The 21,066-nt window shown below is 43.7% G+C and overlaps 1 protein-coding gene across 7 annotated transcripts in view; it reads right to left on the minus strand.

Annotated features, from left to right (window-relative positions):
- Window positions 1–1,031: 1,031 nt before the first annotated feature.
- The window catches only part of HERC2 (HECT and RLD domain containing E3 ubiquitin protein ligase 2), a 268,128-nt gene continuing 248,093 nt past the window's right edge, over window positions 1,032–21,066 (minus strand). For 6 of the 7 annotated variants that reach the window (XM_042941272.1, XM_042941277.1, XM_042941274.1 and 3 more), the window contains 12 exons: window positions 19,284–19,375; window positions 18,940–19,079; window positions 14,830–15,017; window positions 14,119–14,316; window positions 11,251–11,334; window positions 6,933–7,074; window positions 6,574–6,768; window positions 5,572–5,684; window positions 4,769–4,959; window positions 3,761–3,866; window positions 3,160–3,372; window positions 1,032–2,057 (listed from right to left, as the gene is read on the minus strand). In XM_042941272.1, coding sequence (XP_042797206.1) covers window positions 1,785–2,057; window positions 3,160–3,372; window positions 3,761–3,866; window positions 4,769–4,959; window positions 5,572–5,684; window positions 6,574–6,768; window positions 6,933–7,074; window positions 11,251–11,334; window positions 14,119–14,316; window positions 14,830–15,017; window positions 18,940–19,079; window positions 19,284–19,375 — 1,935 coding nt within the window. In that variant the 3' untranslated portion in view covers window positions 1,032–1,784. Of the gene's footprint in view, window positions 2,058–3,159; window positions 3,373–3,760; window positions 3,867–4,768; window positions 4,960–5,571; window positions 5,685–6,573; window positions 6,769–6,932; window positions 7,075–11,250; window positions 11,335–14,118; window positions 14,331–14,829; window positions 15,018–18,939; window positions 19,080–19,283; window positions 19,376–21,066 lie in introns of those variants that run through there. The other variant, XM_042941280.1, reaches the window with a different exon arrangement.

The raw sequence follows: 21,066 nt of genomic DNA on the forward strand, positions 1-21,066 counted from the left end.
GCTGGAAAAGGGAAGACCTCCTGGGACACCATGAAAGGGAACTCAAGGGATCCTCAAACAAGACTTTTCTGAGAACTGCTATTCTATAGGCAAAAGACATTTGTCAGCCCACTGGTTTTGGGGTTGGCCACATACTTGGTTGGCTTTGGCCCACAGAATGTGGGTGGAGGTGAAAGTTCAGTTCTGAGCATAGGCCTCACCTGTTTTCACTTGTTCTCTTGCCCTGGACAGAAAGATCTGTGAAGCAGAGCCCTACCTTACCTGTTGTCTAGAGCCATTTAGCCAAGACTAGCCAACCCAGATCATGAGAGAAATAAATGCTGCATCTTGTATGCCACTGACTTTGGGGTAGTTTGTTAAGCAGCAAAAGCTGACTGACAACAAAAGGGTTGGTGATTTAAAAAATACCTTGCAGATTATGGAGATTTTGAGCTGAGTTAAAAATAAAAGACTAATCTGGGCATTCATCAATTTGATCATGGATAAATTCCTGGGAAAACTTCCTCTCTTTGGATTTTCTAATGCAAAACGTAGTATCCCAGAATAAAGAAATCATCTCCCAACATACAATACCTCCTTTTGCCTACATCTAGTTTACCTCAAGTTCTAGTGCACCAGACCTGTCGGCCAACTTTCATACCCTATTCTGTCCTTCCCTTTGCAGGGAACCTGCCATACACACAACCCTAGAACAAGCACCTCAAATAGTACCCCATGGCCGGCTAGACCAGAAACACACCCCTGACCCTAGGCAGATGGGAATGGGAACCAGGACAGGTGGGGTGCAGGACAGGGGAATGGATCCTGAAGGCTCCTGGTCCCCAGCTCCCAATGCCAGCCACTCCTCTTGAAACTTTCCTTTCTCCTAATACCCATTCCTCCTTTATCACCAGAGTGACTTTGGTTTTTGTAACCAAAAAAGTCTAACCTAGATTGGAATGGCTTTAACTAATGCTATATCAAAGACTACTTTTTGGTTGTAGCACACCACCAAGTGCTAGTCTAACCAGGTAAGAAAGTTCAGCTTATAATTTTGTGACAGATGTTTTATTCATAGGGAATTAAAATTTAGGGATATACAAGACACAAGCATTATATATAGTATACCTTCTATCATAGATACTGCTCACAGAAAGGCCTCAATTCAAGTTACATACCGCATATGCTAAAATGTGCACCTGGGGAGAAGAGGGAGACCAAGGGCCTTTTTATTTTGGTTTTGATTTAAATAATCTCTGGATGCATTCAAGTAATACTGATCATTTAATGTTCAAAAAACTTTTAATAAACAAATTCAGGGTAATATTAATTGAAGTATTTATAATACGATTTAATCATTACACAGTATTTCCAATGTACAATCAAGACAATGCACAACACTTGAAAAGAAAAAAAAGAAAAAAACACAGTCTATCGCACCCACAAGTAAAAAGGCTTTTTATTCATTTTGGGATGCTGCAATTCAGTATTTATATAAACATTTACACACTGTAGTAAACACAGAAGTCCTACATGTAATGCAGCATTATGGGTGAGAAGACCCTTTTAAGTCTCAAAAATAAATGTTAGTGTCCACATAGTGCCCCTCGTGCAAGGGCTGATTTCCCAATCATTATTCCATTCATTGTTCAATCACCAGCGATCAGTCTCCCTGACCACCCCCATGCATTTTAGAGACCTAATATTTCTCATCAAATACATTATACCTCCTGCACTCTAAACTGTAATGCTCTGCCTTCTTGCTCAGTCTCGTGGTGTCTTGCGATGAATGGCATTTCTCTATCTCAGTGTCCTGTTAAATAATCCTGTGTAGAGTCTGAAGCAAATGAATCCACATCCTCGTTCTCCGAGTCGTCACTACTGTCATCAGCAGCCGGCTCTCCCGTAAGGGCTATGCGAGCGTAATCATCTGTGTCTATTGATTTGCAAAAGTGGATGGCATATTTCAGCTTCTCCTCCAGCACCTGCTTACAGGAATACCTAGGCAACTTCAGCAAAAAGAAGCAGGTGTAGGACTCAGGAAGGAAGTGGTCAGGAGGGTTGTATTTATCCAATACCTATTGATGAAAAAATGTTAAATAATTAGAGATGGTGTGCAAGGACAGATAAAACTGCAAATGTATTTTATTATGTTCATTAGATTCTTGACTCTCACAAAAATCGTAACATTTTTGGCTAAGAGTAACAAAATATCAGAAAACATATACTCTATAGTCAATTTTAGAAATTAAAAGGAACAGCTCAATAATTCCTAGGACTTATGGTCAAAAATAGCAATTGGTTACTGTGACAACTACTTTTGACAAATCAGTGCTGTAAAAAGGGCCTGGCACAAGGCAGGCAGAAGGCACGTCCTCAGCACTCACTTACATGGGGAATTCTCCTTGAACCATTAACCCCCTTTCAATTACTACAGATATGATATTATGAAGCCAGCAAGACATGTGGATGAAATCCAGTAATTACCCACCTTAGGAGAGAAAAACTATATGTATTCTCAAAGATCTCCAACTATTTTTGCAACCCTGGCCAGAGACTGGAGTCAGGCTATGCTCAGGAAGAAACCCATCCCCAAATCCTTCCAAGCATGCAGACAGAATGGACCCTCCACCCCAATCTGCCCTCTGAGGAAGCTCCCCACTCCCATGGTATTGCTACCTGGAAAGTCATACTCAGTGCCTCAGGATGGAGGAGGGAGAGAGAGGGCAGCTGAGTCCCCATGACCTGGAAGATAAATGGAGCCTATTTCCAGCCATCAGATCACCGAGTTAGAAATCAAAGCAAAACTCCTGCTCTCAGTCTGATGGTGCTCTTATTTTTCTCAGTAAGTAACATTACTTAATTTACCTAATTCAACCAGAGAATCAGACATATGCTTTAAATGACATGTGTGCTCAAAATCTCAAATGTGCTAACATAATAGCAGTATCTTCTTGTGGTGGCCAGATAAATTTTCCAGAAGTAGAAAGTGAGACCTAAATCCTGTAGTCATAAAATTCTGAGTGATCAAATCAAAGAAGTTTGGTGTGCTTTTTATTATTGTTCCCAGGAAGAAAGAAAAACCATATAACATGAGAGTCCCATTTCTAATCTGCTGTAGGATCGTGTGCAAGGAGCATGCCCCCACAGCTGACACCATGAGATGTGGAGGAACCGCACCTGGATGACAAAGTCTCTGCCCCGGAAGTCTGCGATGGTCCTGGGCAGTCTCGTCCGGCCCCACACAAAGCGAAGGAAGAGGGAACGCTCTGTGTTGGAGAAGGACTCCATCACCTCCCAGAACCACTGGATCAGGGACGCAGAAGGCTCGATCCCTTTGTACGTTGCCACCGACTTTAAAAGATGCAGAGGGATATCTGGGCTGCCACACACCTGCAGAAGGACACACTGTCAGGGATGGTTGACACTTTCGACTCTTCAGTACAGAGTCAAATCATTCTTTCTTTCTACCAAGGCTTGTTTGGGGCAGGATGGCTGTGAGAGCTGGAGTGGATGGCTGGGAGGATAGGTCCTGTGTGTTCAGATGGATGTGCACTTGACCCTGTGCTCCACCCTGGTGTGGGGTGATAGCTGCGAGGGAGGGAAAGAGGCAGGCAGGGAACACCAGCTTCCTGAACATGTTTTCACTTCATTCAACAGGCATGAGCTACTTCAGATGTAAATTAAGGGCAAGATTTAATCAAGACATTAACTAGTGGCATTGATTTGGTGGCTCAATATGCAAAAGGCAGTTCCAGGGCAGTAGCACTTAGGGGCATACCATTGTCTCCAATTCATATCCAGTGAACAGAGAAAGAAGGGGGACAGGCACAACTCGGGCCATTCCCTCCCGAACAGCAGCCACCTGCTCATCAAATTCATGGAGTCTGAAAGAGAAAAATCACTTTGCATTTCTATCTTTGGTAACACAGATCTTGTCCTGCTTATAACAAGACTTACCACTCAGATGACCAAGGTATGCATCTTATAGAAATGGCATCACATTCTGAGTGCAGCTACACTGGCACATAGAAGATAATTTTAAAAACTACCTACAGCTTCCAAGACACAATTCTTAATATTTATTGCACACAGAATTAGATATGCATAATCAGAGAACCAGGCTCCAGAGCACCAACAGTAAGAACCCTCTGGAAGCAGATACTGTGGCCCCCATGACTGGTGAGTTAGGGCACAAGGCAGAAATAAACACAGAGAGACAGCACAGCACAGTTGCCAGGACCACTCACAAGCAGAACTCAGCAAGTAAAGTCCACCCAATATGCAGTCTCACCACAACACCTGGCCAGGTGCTTCTGGAGAATGAGGTCCCCAAGGACCACACTGTATGGATTTGTAATGTCAGGTGGAAGCAGCAATGAGCAGAAGCTGTATGGGGAGGGCAGGTGTTGCGGACCTGCCGCACAGCAACCATGCAGAATGCTGGTGTGATGGCCAGGCAGGGGCCAGGCACAGTCCTGCCCAGGAGTGTTGACAGATCACAGATGGGCACCCAAAGGCCCTGTGATCTCTGTTCGGACAGCTCCCAAAACAGGGCAATTCTATCCACCTTGGTATTCTAGTCAGAGCCAGGAATCTCAGGCAATAATGAGTACTCGGACTCAGATTACAAAACAAGTTTTGATGACTACAGATCAGCAGCAGTTGGAACCAAGTCCATTAGCATTTTACTGTATGATATTTCTGAAAAATGCAGCCATCCAAGCAAACCATTTTCTATTTTTGCTATTTACTGAATCAAAACAATGGAGGATAGATGACCACACACCTGTAGTTTATTGCCAGCCGAACATACTCTGCACGGTTGTCCAGGGTGATGTGTGTGTACTTGGAGCTCAGCTGGATGTCCTGACCACTTGCACTTGGCACAGTGAAGGGCAGGCTCATGGCCTCAAACTCCTCTGAGGTGGCTTCATTGTCACGGATGTACATCAGCCCAGGGATAAAATCTTTATCAACCTTTTAAGGGAAAAAAGGGAGCCGACATGTTAAGTCTGGCTCTTTCCTACACCTCTGACTACAGTTCACACCTGAGACACTCAGCCACAAGGGGGCCTCAGTCTGCACTGGGCATACCTCAAGCTGTTGGTGCACTGTACACGCCAGGAAATAACAGAGACCAGCAGTGAGAAAGTACTTCACCCAGGGAGCTGAGGAAAGAACTTGTAATTCAAGGAAGTCCTTAAAATTAACCAATAAGAGAGCAACAGCCACTGGATGGAGATGAATCTCACCCTACAGTCATGGTACCAAGGGAAGGATGGCCAATGGGAGGATGCTGGCTGTGGTTGGTCAGTCATGTCTCCCCCACTGAAAGTCGGAGCCACCACTCAGCCACTCACAAGCTCCCCTCCTCCACAGGAAAAATGGTGAACATTATTATCTGACAAGATTTCAAGTTGCAAAGCACCACAAAACAGATGGTCTACCAAGTTATGGCAGCAAACTGGCCTCATATCCATAGACCTTCTTTGCTACCAGAAGGTAGTCTGCAGCCTGAGGCACCCCCTGTACTCTGTATCAGGTACACAAAGTGTCATATTTCCCCATCCCCACCTTCCTGGTGGTTACCTCGCTGAGGTCTGCAATGGTGAGGCTCATCCCAGCCAGCTGCTTCCAAACAGGCTCAGCCAGGTTGAGGCTCAAGGGACTCCCAGTCCGGATAGCAATGCCTAGTAACACACCTGCTCATTCAAAGCACAAGTGACAGTAGATACTTGAAATCAATGATGAAACAGCTAGTTCAATCAACAACACAGTAGAGACTAGCTCTACACTGGGGCCTCAGTGCCTTCTAACCCAGTGCTACCCAAATTCATGGAGACTTAGGTCCATCCTTTTTTTTTTTTTTTAATGTTTATTTATTTTTGAGAAAGAAAAAAAGAGAGAGAGAGGCAAAGAGAGAAGGGAACAGAGGATCTGAAGCAGGCTCTGTGCTGACAGCAGCAAGCCCGATGTGGGACTCGAACTCATGAACCATGAGATCATGACCTCAGCCAAAGTTAGACACTCAACCAAATGAGCTACCCAGGCACCCCAAGTTAGGTCCATCCTTAAAACATTTTGTCCTATTCTAAATTCATTATTTCCTTTGTTCCTTTTATTCCTATGGGAGAGTTTCTAATTCTCCTCCTCTTTCCACCAAAGGATATAAACCACACAGAGGCCAATCCCCGTTCCTTTGATGACAAAACAAAAGCTGGAGTTTCTCAAGGAAGGTAGGTGCAATGGCTGGAGAAGTACAGGCAGCAACAGGAGCACTCAGCACAAATACTTAATGCAACAGGAGGAAGGGACTGGCCAACTACCAAAATCCTCTCAGATCTGATTCCAAGTTTCAGATACATTTAAACTACAGAAATATGAAATTTCAGATCTTCTGAGTGCCAAAGACACTTTCTGCCCCTTAGCACCCAGCAAATGATGGCTGGGTTCTGCATGTCCCTGCAGGTACACATCAAAAAAGCTAAGACCAAATACAGTACTCAAAATATCTGTGATTCCCAAGACACAGTAGACATTAAGCTAACTAAGGCACACACAGTCACACGATGCCTGTGTGAGTAGGCTCACCCAGAAAGCGGAACATGTTGGTGTGCACGGGCGCCCTAGCGGCCGGGCTGAACAGGTAGCAGTCACGGTTGGCACCTGACTCATCTCTACCATTGGGCGTCACGATCAGAAGGGGGGTGAGTCCATTCTGCAGTTCTTCACAGATCTCAGCTATGGACTCACTGTAGCCACCACCACAGTCATCCACAGATTCACCTTGAAAGAAAAGAGAATCAGTAATTCATAGTCACCCCAGCAAACCCCACAGGGTGCAGCCAGCTGGGCTTCTCAGCTCTCCTTGTAATGCCCATTGCACTAATGCCTGTGTTCAGACTGACAACCCTCAGGACCACAGGTCTGCAGTGCATGCAAGTTCTTACCCACAAACTTGACTTTCCAGACACGGTGGGGGAGGAGGAGGCTGTCAGGACTAAACGAGCTCATCTTAGCACACATCTGCCCAAAGACAGACTTGGTCCCGTCAGGGCCTGCTAGGCCACCTTTACTCCTTGAACGTTTGACCTACAGAGGAGAAAGAAAGAAATATGAAACAGCTGCAGCAGCAGAAAGGACACAGCTTCTATCTTCCACAGCCAACCAGCCCTAGGCAATAATGAGCCCTATAGCCACTTACCCCTCCTGTTACCCTTTTTTTTTCCTCTGCCTTGGTCACCAGAGTAGAAGTCCAGCCAGCACTCTGCTACCAGACCTAAAGAGCTGTCATGAATGGAGTCCACAGCCAGCAGCACTCAGATGCTGCTGTGATCACCCAACAAAACAAAGCAAAACCCACAAAACACATCTGTACAAGGTGGAAGAGCTTCTAGACTAAGCCATACCTCATTTCTCTATGATTCTCCCTCCTCCCCCCAAGAGGGACCTCATGTCTCTAACTTCCTGCACACAAACCTTCTGAGGACCTCAAAGACTGGTTTCACACTCCTTTCCCCTCACTCGACACATGTTTACCTGCTCAGGCCTCGTGCACAGGATGCCTGCTGGACAGCTGTGCCAATAGAAGCTCTGCTATAATCATGGGAGGCATGGCCTCTGGTCACCCAAATGCCTGCAGCACATTGCCACAGCCCAGCACCCCTCAGGACTGGTGGTGTCTAAGTAAACATTCCTTCAAGAAATCACAAACCTCATTGGTCATTCACACAGAGTGGTGGCACCTGGTGGGGAAACTACAATCTGATTCATCCACACATTTCATAACTTAACTATGGCCAACCACTTTACCACTCTGCTTTGGCCTCCATGAATAAGATGCCAGGAGCTCCAAAAGCAGCTCTCCTTAGCAGACTATCAGCACTATGAACCCAAACCTGGAGCCACTATCTCAGCCAGAACAGAACCCTGCTCCCCTCCCTTACTCACCTGCACATATCCTACTCCAACCCTTGGGTCACTGCATTTCCCCCAATCACTTTTCCTATCTTTATTTCTCATCCTAATCTAAGATTTTCTTTTTTTTTTTTTTTTTTTAATTTTTTTTTAACGTTTATTTATTTTTGAGACAGAGGGAGACAGAGCGTGAGTGGGGGAGGGGCACAGAGAGAGGGAGACACAGAATCTGAAACAGGCTCCAGGCTCTGAGCTGTCAGCACAGAGCCCGATGCAGGGCTCGAACCCACAAACCATGAGATCATGACCTGAGCCAAAGTCGGACGCTTAACCGACTGAGCCACCCAGGTGCCCCCAATCTAAGATTTTCAAACAGATCAGACCAAGAGCCCTTAAGGCCCTCGCCTGGTATGGACTCAGTAACCCTACAGCTTTGCTAGCTATGCTGTGCTTCAGAATCACCTGAGAAGCTCAGTCTGAAATAATTGCAAAATGAAAAGTTAAGAAAAAATGATCTTGAAAATGCACTTTTCTGTCGCCTCCTCCAGCTAAACTCTTACAATCCTTAACTTCTTAATGAGTTCTAAGGTGAGTTTAAATAGCTAATTCTTGGAGCACCTGGGTGGCTCAGTCGGTTAGGTGTCCAACTTCAGCTCGGGTCATGATCTCATGGTTCGTGAGTTCGAGCCCCGCGTCAGCTCTGTGCTGACAGCTCAGAGCCTTGGAGCCTGCTTTGGATTCTATGTCTCCCTCTCTCTCTGCCCCTTCCCCACTCACGCTCTGTCTCTCTCCATCTCTCAAAAATGAACAAACGTTAAAAAAAATTTTTAAAATAAATAGCTAATTCTCACACACAAATAACCATAAACAAGACTTATAAATAATAACACTAATGATAACAGACTCCTAAGGAATGAAATTTTCTGTGTGTGCCACACATTTGGCTCTATGTTCACAGATGTGATTTTATTTAAACCTCACAGCAGTTCTTTAAGGTACCCAAATCCCTGATGGAAACTGTGCTAAAGAAAGGAAGAGGGGTGTGTCTGTTCATAAGGAACAAGCCACAGACCCAGCTTCCCATTGTGAATGTCACATCACCTCCATTCATAATACCAGTTAACAGAGGCTGATGCTTTTGGCTCCTCTGAAGGAAATGGCTATGATAAGACAGCTATGACTCTGCATGGATGCACCTGTGTACCAGTGGCTACTTCTGGACAGTAGAAATATAAGTCATTTTAACTGCCTTTAATCTGAATTTTCTAAATTTTCAGAAATGAGTATGCATTAATTCTGTAATAAATTTTAAATTAAAAATTTTTATGCACGCTGATTTTCAGATTCTGTTATAAAACTAAATCAAATTCAAACAAAGAAAACCCTCCAGGAACACGCCTATGTTTTAGTGTCTCCAGAACACTTTGCACAGACAATATGAGAATATCTACAGTGGCATCCCCATGGGAGGAGGCTGATGCCAGGAGCATCCTGTGACCACAGGATGGTTGATACCACCTTTCTGGATCAACTGGTATCTTGAGTTCAACTTGGATTCGTGGAATACCTTCCACTCTCATCCTGTACTCTATTTTTGATCAGAAAAACAATTCTATGTCTATCTTTGTGGAAGATCTTTCCAGCTTCAGGATGGAAGTATGAACTCTGAATTGAAAAAGATCTGGCTCTGGTACCAGAAGGTCACTGGGTATAACTGGAATAGCATGGCATGCTGCATTGAAAGTTGTTTATGTGCCTTTTAAAAATGCTAATATTAATTTGCCCTTTATCCATTCTGTTTTTTTCAAACACGTACTGAACATTTTCATAACACAAGGCATTGTGCTAGAATATAAAGACTAGAAGGAAAGAGGCATCCAAACATGATGAGTGCAAAATCTGAGGTAAGGGAAAGATAGAAAAGGCACACCTAACTTGGGTTCCAGGTAAGCAAGGTTCAATGATGCCAAAAGCCCCAGATTTGACCACCTGTATCAGGTCACTGACCCTGATCAGGCACCTATATGTGGCTAGGGCATGCATACGATCTAGGAATGCCCAACAATCTGTTAGGTGAGCTTTCCTCACTTATGAACTTTAGTGTTTAAGACCTAATAATGTCTTAAACATTATTGCTCTTAGGAGCAAACCAAAATGATCCTCCAAGGTGCGGAAATAAAACCTTTTTCATGAACCTAATTAAACAGCCCATTTGTTTGTAGAGTAGGCTGACTGACCTAGAGCTTAGCATTAAACAGTCTGACGTCAGTGAAGGGACCACATCCATCAGTGTGGTCACATGTGTTCTCCAACAAACGATAAGAGTTTGTGTCTTAATTCAAAATGCCCCCAAGTACAACTCTGGAGAAATGTCTAGTCATATAACCAACACCAGGGTAGAAATCATGTGTTAATATAAAGGAACAAAGAATTTGTTCTTCATAACTCTCTGTTTCTGTTCCAAGAGGTGGGGCCCAATTCATTTGCATGTTAAATGTCAAGTACCACACAATACCATAATCAGTACTGGAGCTCCTCTGGTATCCAGTTAATTTTTTAAATTGTAAGCTTATCTATACTTGGCAGCAGTATTAATTCAGAGATGGTCTACTTTTCATTTATTCATTACTAGAGAACAGTATTAGTGATTCTGGTCTATTAAGTGGGCAAAGAAAGCTATCAGAGCCAGGAAGGGTGTGAGGCTGGTGGGTATGGGGACTGTCCCCACATACAATTTGATGCATGGAGGGCCTCTGACCTAACCTCCTTCTCAGAACCTAACCCAAGAAGGGCAACTGAAGATACACTTGTAGTTGGGCTGTGATGAGTAGCACAGCTGTATTCCAGAAAAGTGGGCATGGTTTTCTAGCCTCCTGCACAGAAAAACCAAGAGAACATGGGGTAGCTGGTCAGCAAAAATAATCCCACACTCCCACTGTATTGCAAGGAGAGGTGCTTACAGTGTTTTCAGGGGGAAAAAATAGCAAGTTACAAAAGAGAGGCACCCAGTTTCAGTTATAACAAACATACAAACACACCTCCAACTGTCAGCAGTAATTATCGCCATGTGGTGGAAATATGGGTCATTTTTACCCCTCTTTGCTTATCTGTATGCATGCTTCTAGATTATCTGAAATAAATCTTTCTTACTTCTGTTACAAACAAAACAATTTACATTCCCAACTAAAAAGCTCAGCACCACAGGACACCATAGACAGGTAATACCTTGCTCTCTAAGGCAAGGGCACAAGAGAAAGTTTGCTGTTCCCCCAGGCTGTGGAGCCACAACTCCCAACCACAAAACCATCTTATCTGAGAAGTGTCAGACTCAGAACAATTTCCATTTGTTACCTGAATTCGGTTCAACTCTACCACAGGCCCATGCTGGCGATCTCGCACCATAGTTGCTTGTACTACTTTACGGAAAGCTGCCTCCTAAAATATGATGGATAGACAAAATTTAGAATCTGACATAGGAAATATTATTATCCATAGATAAATCATGTCATAGTTTTGTTTTAAATATTCTCTCCTAAAAGTCAAATTTTCTTAAGAACAGTAACTACAAACTCTTCTTTTCCAAATTGTGAGGTGGTGCCAGAGGCACAGCCTATGCAGAGGCCCACCTGTGCTCTCTGCCCCCCATCTGGAGGCAAGAGAAGCCCACCATGCTCTGGGCACAGGGTGGGGAGGGCCAGAGTCTGGCACATATCTGCTCTGACTTGGGACTCAGGCCAGGCCCTGAGGATTAACTAGAAAAGCCAAGGTCTCCCAGACAGACCACAAGTCCACTCGTGGCAGGACTGACATTAAACACTATGCCTCAGTGTCACTGTTGTGACAAAACCACAAACCAGCAGCAGGGCCAGGGAGTCCTGTATGTTGATCCAGGCTTGGGGTGAGAATGGGAGACCAGTGAAGGAGGAAACATATAGGTACCATACACTGACAGAAACCTGAATATTGGGGCCCAATGACACCCACGTACAGGTAGGCTTGCCATACTCATATGGACCAGGGCACCGGCAGCACCAGTGAGCACAGGGGTAGGGAAGGAGACTCAAGAGACACAAACGAGATAGGAGCGATGGGAGTCCCAGGTCTCTGCCAAGTGGATAACTCTGCCGTTGTCCACAGATAGCATGGTTGGGGGAGCACAAGGTACCTACAAGAGTATCCAGGTCCCTCTCCCAGGTCAGAACTCCAACCTCTGAAAGCAGGAAGGGCAAGAGCCCTAAGCAGCCCAAAGATGAGGCCTCAGAGGTAGAGAAAGTCAAGTAAGAGTGTCATAGAGGCAACCAGCCCACAGAGACAGACCCATCACACCTCACAGCGGTCCACCCATTACCACAAAGGGACTTTCACAAGGCACCCTACGCCACACAGGGGCTCGCATAGGTGCACCCATCACCATGCACCCTTGTACAACACCTACCAGCTAGTTTTGTCCTCCATCCCGCCTGACCTCTGCTTTCCTGACTGCTCTGCCCAGAGCCAAGGACAGCTCCTCCTCCACAGGGACATGCATTTCCCTTCTCTGATGGCCTGATCCAGCAGGGGTCTCCTATGATGCTCTCTCTTCTGTGCTCTGAATTGCATACTGGTAATAATGTTCCATGGTCACCACCAACACGCATTTCCCAAATTTTCCAGCAGATGTAATCCTTTCTCACCCAGGACCAAAACAGAGGCTGATTACACATTCTCTGCCACTGAAGTTGCCTGCCAGACTCCTTCAGTGCTCCTGCTGTCCTGCCCCTGTGCTCACAGCCTGCAGAACACTCATGCAATCCATGTGGGATCCATCCTGCCTCTCACTTGGTTGTCTCCCTATGAGGAAAGGCTTTTTCCTAGCTGCCTATTATCATCTCCACTCTGATAGATTTTTAAAAAATGGTAAAAGGGATCAATTTGCTACTTTTTATTATTAAAAAATGGTTGAAGTTGGGGCACCTGGGTGGCTCAGTCGGTTAAGCGTCCGACTTCGGCTCAGGTCATGATCTCACGGTCTGTGAGTTCGAGCCCCGCATCAGGCTCTGTGCTGACAGCTCAGAGCCTGGAGCCTGTTTCGGATTCTGTGTCTCCCTCTCTTCCTGCCCCTCCCCTGTTCATGCTCTGTCTCTCTCTGTCTCAAAAATAAATAAACGTTAAAAAAAAAAATTAAAAAAAAAAAATGGTTGAAGTTAAGTTTCTTATCAATGTTAACTGCATACAACTTTTTCCTCTTCCCCATCATCAGAGAGATCTTACATTACTACAATCCTTATCAATGTCCACTTGTCTCTAAGCCACACATGAAAATAAAATGTGTGGACCAGTCCCCTCCAGCTAAGTGCAAACAAAGCTATTCTTAAAAAAGAATAAATCTGTTTGGATAGGACTCCAAATAATACAGATTTTATTATTAAAAAAAAAAAAAAGGGACCGTAATCTTTGATAACAAAATAAGTTACAAAATAGGTCTCAGAATCATAGGCTTTTCAGAATTAGGAGTTCTCAATCTGACCTCTATGCTTTTTTCTACACAAATATTACCCCTACCACACAATGGTTCTTTTAGAACATCCTGCCAACCTACTTGCCAGAAACTTGATGTCCAGTAATGGGAAACTCTTAACTCCTGAATCAGGCATCCTATTTCTAAAAAGCTCAAATTATTACAAATGTCAATGGGTCAAAATATGTCCAGTGATTTTTAGATGCCCTCCTTCATGATTCTATTCACAAATTATCCTTTGACTAGGAATCTCTACATATCCTGATATTGAATTTCTATCTAAATGATGTATAATATCTGGCACCCTCTGCTGGACATCCCTGGGGAAGAAATTATCTCATTTATCCTTCCTGCTGCCAGTGGAGATTTGCCATAATGCCTCATGGCTAGGTAAGCAGAGAACATGGGCAAGAACGAGGCTTAGTTTTGCAAACCACCCCACCCCTTAAAGGGGAATATTAGCAAGCAGAGATTACAACAGGGAAATAACGCACCACACTATTAATTTTTAATGTAAGCTCCAAAAGAGAAGAAATTTTTGTCTGCTTTTCACTGATATATTCTGAGAACCCAGAACAGAGCCTGGCATATAGCAGGTACTCAACAATGAGTCTCTGCTGAATAAACTGTATTCTGTCTACTCCCAGTTTGGGAATTTTTGTTGGATTAAATTTTACTGAAAATACCAGTTTTGCCTATAGCAAAGATTGCTACAAGAGTACCTTTCCCTGGGATATCAGAATTCCTCGTAGAGTGTCAAACCCCACAGAAGGCCCATGTCCAGTTTCATCCAGAGAGCCCTCCAGGTCGAACATGGGGATACAGGGGCAGAAGAGCTCTGAGATGTGATGCAGAAGCAGCAGCCGGTTCCGCAGTGCTATTATGGGGATTTCCTGCAAGTGATTGTATTCCATGGGAACCTGAAATGTTGAAACTACATTAAATCAACTTAGGTGTCAAATGCACAGATAAGTCACAGTTTGTAGATGAATTCTGAAAAAGTGTTTTGTTTTTTTTTTTTTTTTTTAAAAACAAGGAATCATTGAGACTTCGGAGTCTGATGTGAAAAACTTTATTGGTTTTAGAATAATATTCTGGCCAGTTTGACTGCTTGAGCCAAGTAATGTGAACCAAGGAAAATGCTAAAAATTAGTCTATAGAAATACATTTACTAAGGAAAGTGTGCAGCTTGTACTATCAGAATGGTTTTGTACAGTTTATAAGATTTAGAATGAAGGTGACACATGGATATATGGACAATGTTGGTTAATGTGAATATTAACCTGAATTATTTTCAGTGGAACACCTGTGTAAATATACAATGGAAAATGAAATGTGAGTGTGGCTTACTTACATGCATAATTCAATATACAGATAGTAACTCTGTCACTACTTGTATACCTCCTAGCCCACCCAGCCCAACCAGTACGAACCTGGGCAGGCAGCTTCCCAGCACTGGCAGGCTTGCTGGTTGACCAGGCAAGGGTGTGTGCTGAGCCGCAGGCCACCCGGTTGACCTTCTTACCCTGAAGGGCAGCTACCAACCGAGGCCTCTGGATAGCATTTGTGGTTCCATCTCCCAGTTGTCCCTCATCATTGTCACCCCACGTATAAACTTCACCTAAATGAAGTGGATTTAGAACAAGAACTTGTATACTAGGACCAGTGAATGCACAACCTCTACCATCTTCCCATCACAATCATCTCTCCCTTCAAATGGTGCTGGTGGTCAGCTGTCTGAATGTCAACTTCATGTGTGACCTAGATGTCTCTAATTGCAGCATCCAAAGAGGGAGCACGCTTCTCAGAACTCCTGAGAGCCCCTGCTGGCCAACGTGCCTTTTCTAGTAAGAGGCACAAGACTCTGGTCTTAAAAATACAATAGCATTTGTTCACAGGAGTAAGCACATAACTGTAACAGTTCTTTATCAGAACAAGTAATAGTAAAACAGATGGTAATATCCTTAACTGCCCAAATTAATTTTTTATGTTAAATGGAGAGAAAAAAATCAGTTTTTTTTTTTTTAAAAACACAACCTGTTTTTAAAGGAACACATAGTTCTTCCTATAGTTATTCATATCCCAAACATGAGATTCATCATAATGAGAATCATATTTTTCAGTGTACCATACTAGATCCCAACCATGAAACACCACCAGAAAACTATTCTAGGGTAAGGTCACTTGGTGACTAAAACAGAAATGAGGTTAGTTTTCTAGAGATTAGCCTTGCCATATTCCACAAAGACTCCTAAGAGAGCCATGCAGCCATAAGCAGCACTCTGTAAAGTGCAGTGCTTACATGATCAACGGCAGTGTGCTTGCTGGCCCATTCCCACCCTAGACAATTCAGTCCTAAAGCCACTGGGTCAGTGTTACAGCACAAGTAAGGAGAGGAGGACTTCTCTGCAGAGATACAACTGGATGCAGAGAATCAGAATCCATACATGACAAAAACTTCCATACAGGGGGTCACTCAGTGTGGGGAGTTGGCCCAAGCAGAGTGGCCCATGTGTGGGGGTGGCCCAGAATGGGCAGTCACAGCCCGAGTCAGGTAAGGATCCATGCAGGGGAGAGAGCAAAGGTAATGATGGGGCACTGGTCACATTCAGGCAGAGTGAGTGGATACCTATATTAGAGATAATGAAATCCAGACTTCTCACCAAAAGAGAAAGGAGTTGTAAGGGTGGAAAGAAAGAAAATTAGAATGAATCCTGTGGTATAGAACTAGAACCTGGGCTCCTGGTGTGAATGTGTGGTATTCAATATATATATATATATATATACACACACAAAAATAAACATAGATGCAAATTTGTATATTATTTACATATATATATAATGAGCACATCACATCCTTGGCCATTGTTCTCCTTTTAGTTACCATATTAACCTCTCTAGTGTGTTGTAGACTATCAAGGATTTTAATCTTTTTTTAATGTTTATTTATTTTTGAGCCAGAGAGAGCAATGAGCAATGAGCACATCTATCGACCTGATCTTGTCTTCTAAACACCATTGTCCTCTAAAGACACCAAGACTCCTTGTGGAAATGGTCAATGCTAGGTTTGGGCCTTGGAGGGTCAAGAAGATAGGGTGTCTTACTGTGCCAGAAAGCAAGGAAATACCCAGTGAATGATGGGCACACATCAGGAAATAAAGGGGCGCCTGGGTGGCTCATTCGGTTAAGCGTCTGACTTCGGCTCAGGTCATGATCTCGCGGTCCGTGAGTTCGAGCCCCGCATCGGGCTCTGTGCTGACACCTCAGAGCCTGGAGCCTGTTTCAGATTCTGTGTCCCCCTCTCCCTCTGCCCCTCCCCTGTTCATGCTCTGTCTCTCTCTGTCTCAAAAATAAATAAACGTTAAAAAAAAAAAAAAAAAAGGAAATAAAGCTAGCCTAACAGGGCCAATTTCAGCATCAAAATTATTAACAGTAACAGATTACGTACAATCCAATGAATAAATTAAGAAACCATGAGTCCCACATAGATATAAATTAAAAACAAATATCAAATATTTGATGAGAATAAAATATACAATGAGAAAAGGGATATTTAAATAGCTTCAAATACCCTCCCAAATACTTACTAGTTACAAAAGATATTCAGAATGGAAAAGCCTAGCAGCCACCACCTTAATCAAGTTAACACCACTGGGACAAAGAAAAACTATATGACACCTGATGAATTTAGAATGAATTAACAACACAGACTGAATTCAGATCACAGATGTGCAACCTGAATCTACTGAGGAGATATCTGACAAACTCAAATTGAGGGATGTTCTACAAAATAAACAGCCTGTAATCTTTAAATGTGTCACAGTCCAAAAAGCTCAGGAAGATTGAAGAAGTGTCAAAGAATGACACTCAGGGACAACTGAGGATTGTCTCAGAGAAGATGAGACATTAAAATGACAGCTAAGTATAACCTGCGCTATAACATGAATGGGAGTGAAGATTAGGTGGAGTAATAACCAGTGTGAATTTCCCAAATGAACAGCCATGTTGGGAATGTTTAGTAGCTGTTCCTATTTGTAAAATATACACTCAAATGTTCAGGGTGATGGAGCATCAGGGCAGCACCTCTCAAACGGATAAAAAAAAAAAAGTTCTTTGTACTGCACTTCCACCTATTCTCTAAGTGTGTGATTTGCTTCAAAAATTTAAAGAATTAAAGCAAATAAAAAAATGTATTGTAAGTTCTTGGTTAAGAACTATAATGCCAGTCCCATGATAAGCCATAAAAATTGCTTATTCATATAGGAAACTTTTCCATCAATGAGACAATTAAAGGGCACATGTTCATATAATTTATCAAAGGCTTTAAAAGGAGACAAAACTGGGGGAAATGGCTCTTTTAATAAAAGATGATACACTAGTTTTCTATTACTGCCATAACAAATTACCACAACTTACTGGCTTAAACAGTTCTTTCAGTTCTGTAGGTCAGAAGACCAACAGGAGTCTGACTAGGCTAAAGTCTAGATATCAGCAGGCTCATCCTTTCCGGATGCTCTAGGGGAGAGCTCATTTCCTTGTTTATGCAGACTGTTGGAAGAATTCAGTTCTTGGGAAGACCAAGGTCTTGTTTCCTTGTGGGCTATCAGCTGATGGCTGATCCCAGCTTCCCAAGGCCACCAATATTCCCTGGTCCCTTTCCTCCATCTTCAAAGCCAACAATGGTGGATCAAGATTCTCTCACACTTTGAAAACTCTCTCCTGCCTCTTCTCTGTCACATCTGACTGACTCTTTGGCCTCCTTTTCTGTTGTGAAGGGTCTATGTAATTACACTAGCCCACCAAATAATCTAGAATAACTTCAATTGTAAAGTCAGCTAATGATCAACCTTACTTCTATCTATAAAGTCCCTTTTGCCATTGTACTGGGGTCCCCAAGACCACCTTCAGGTTTGCTGATTCATTGGGTGAATGCCCAGGCCTCAGCATATAGTCATACTCAGCTATGATTACAGTGAAAGAATATGAAATAAAATCAGCAAAGGGAAAAGGCGCATGGGTGAAGTCCAGAGAAAACCAGATGCAAGCTTCCAAGGACCCTATGCCAGTGGAGTTACACAGCACAAGTTTAATTCCTCTAGCAAAGAGTTGTGACAACACATGCAAAGTGCCTTCGACCAGGAAAGCTCATTAGAGCCCCTAGTTTTCACTAGGGCTGTCACATGGGCACCTCCACCTGGCACATACCCATGTTCCAGGAAACAGGTTTCAGCAGAGACCACATTGTGCAGTTTTAGGCAAAGCAAGGCCTCTTGTCAATTAGGGAAGGGAGAGAGCCCTCCCCAAATTCGTTTCCCAGCAGCCAGCTGAGGCTCACCTTGCAAGCAGCCCTTCCTAAGGACAACAGTATCAGGTATACTCTGCTCTTTTCTGCACAGCCATGAAATTTAACATATTCAGAGGTGTTAACACCAGGCCCTGCTCACCACAGAAATTCTCAGATAATATATATGCATATATTATCCCTGACCGGACTTCTTAGATTTAAAGGCCTCTGTGCTGCAACACCGGGCCTCCCCACCTACCGTCCTCAGTGCAGCACACACAATGCAGGGAGCCAGTGGCAATGGCAATGACTTTCTTCCCCTGCAACCCCTGAACCTGCCGAGGTCTTCTAACATGGTCGTCAGATCCATGGCCCAGCCTGTGATAGTCACCTTTGCCCCTGCACAAAATGAAACATCGAATTATGAGTGCAAGGCCCTGTCGTTTACCACCCCGTCCCACCCTCCTGGCATAAGCACCATACTTCAGGACACAAATCACAGCCTGCTATAGAAGTTACATCTCAGTCTATGAGATGTCAGTTAATATAACTTCAAATTAACAAACTGGTTTTGTGAGATTAAACAAACAGAATCTTGCATACCATGTATAAACAGCGCCAGATTTGGTAAGGGCAACAGAAAACTGGGATCCACATTCTACTTTAACCACTCCAAGGCCTGTAAGAGAATCAATCTGGAAGGGAAAAAGGTTCAATCAGACTGAATCAAGGTTTTTTCTGACTGCTGCAACCACACAGAGACTGAACTAAATCTAATAAAGAACTCTGAAAATCCTTACTCAGATCAAATATTTCACACAACTTAAAGTCCTACTCCACTTAACCAAGTAATATTCTCAGGAGGATGCCTGACTCTGAAGGCACACCTGCTGACACTAGGCCACGAGCCCATGCTACTGCACAATGACACTCAGCATGTGTCACTAAAAATGGACATGTCACAGTTGGAAGTTCTATGATCATTTCCCCCCAGAATCTATTCTCCCAACTCTATTTCTCTTTCTGGTGTGGCGGCCCCATTCTCCAGTAAGCCCTGCAATGCTCCTCTGCCCTCCAACCCTCTCAGACCCCACAGGCCCCCAAGAAAGGATCAGCAAAAAGGGGGAGGAGGATTGGCCAAGAGGACCAGGTTCTGGCCTTTAGAACCTATCCATCTATCCAGGTTAATCAAATCAAACATGACCTTGGTCAGGCTAGTATGAGAAGTCATTTCCACCCGTGTACATCGGGGGTCCAGGCCCTTCACAACCAACACCCAGAAGTTTCACTGGGGCTCACTAACCTAGTCATCACTTTTTCTCAGCCAGCAAGCTATGCTCCTTGTTACCTGTGACTGTTCTCAGACTTAAGTTCTCATATCTGATTTTTAAAAAAAAAATTTTTAATGTTTATTTTTGAGAGACAGAGAGAGATCGAGTGTGAGCAGGGGAGGGAAAGAGAGAGGGAGGGAGGCACAGAATCCCAAGCAGGCTCCAGGCTCTGAGCTGTCAGCACAGAACCCGACGTGGGGCTTGAACCCACAAACTGCGAGATCATGACCTGAGCTGAGTCAGATGTTCGTTCAACTGAGCTACCCAGGTGCCCCTGATTTTTTTAACGTTTATTCATTTTTCAGAGACAGAGAGAGACAGAGTGTGAGCAGGGGAGGGGCAGAAAGAGATAGGGAGACACAGAATCCAAAGCAGGCTCTAGGCTCTGAGCTGTCAGCACAGAGCCTGACATGGGGCTCGAACTCAAGAACTGCGAGATCATGTCCTGAACTGAAGCCAGATGCTCAATCAACCAAGCCACTCAGGTACCCCTCATATTTGATTTTAAATTTAAATTAATTAAAAACAATTCTCTCAGTTCTCTCCTCACCCTCACCTCTGTCACAATCATATCAAGTAGTAACTTCCATTCCCCCAATGCTCAACATCCTAATCCCTGAAGGTGCAAAGCCTGTGTCTAAAGCTTTCCTAAGCATAAGAAAGTCTACAACACACAATTTTTTTCATAAATTTGGAAACCTTAAGTAACTGGTAATGTGGTTAAAATACTGTATACCTGCAAGAGAAAAGGAATAAGAAATGATAAGAATGAAGAGGAAGCACTGAGCTTCTGGTTCTCCAGCAGTGCCCACCAGCATGCAGGGATGTCTCCAGGCACATCTCCACCAGGCTTTGGCTCTAAGCACTGCCTGCCAAAACCACTCTCTGCAGTAATGGAAATGTTCTGTGTCCACATTGCCCAATATAGAAGTCACCAGACACATGCTCACACTGAGCACATGAAATGCGGCCAGAATGAGCAAGGAAGTGAATTTTAATTGAGTTACATTTAAACTTAAATAGCCATGTGTGGCCAACAGCTCCTATACTGGGCT

Source organism: Panthera leo, chromosome B3, assembly GCF_018350215.1.
Source record: "Panthera leo isolate Ple1 chromosome B3, P.leo_Ple1_pat1.1, whole genome shotgun sequence".
In the NCBI taxonomy this organism is placed as follows: domain Eukaryota; kingdom Metazoa; phylum Chordata; class Mammalia; order Carnivora; family Felidae; genus Panthera; species Panthera leo.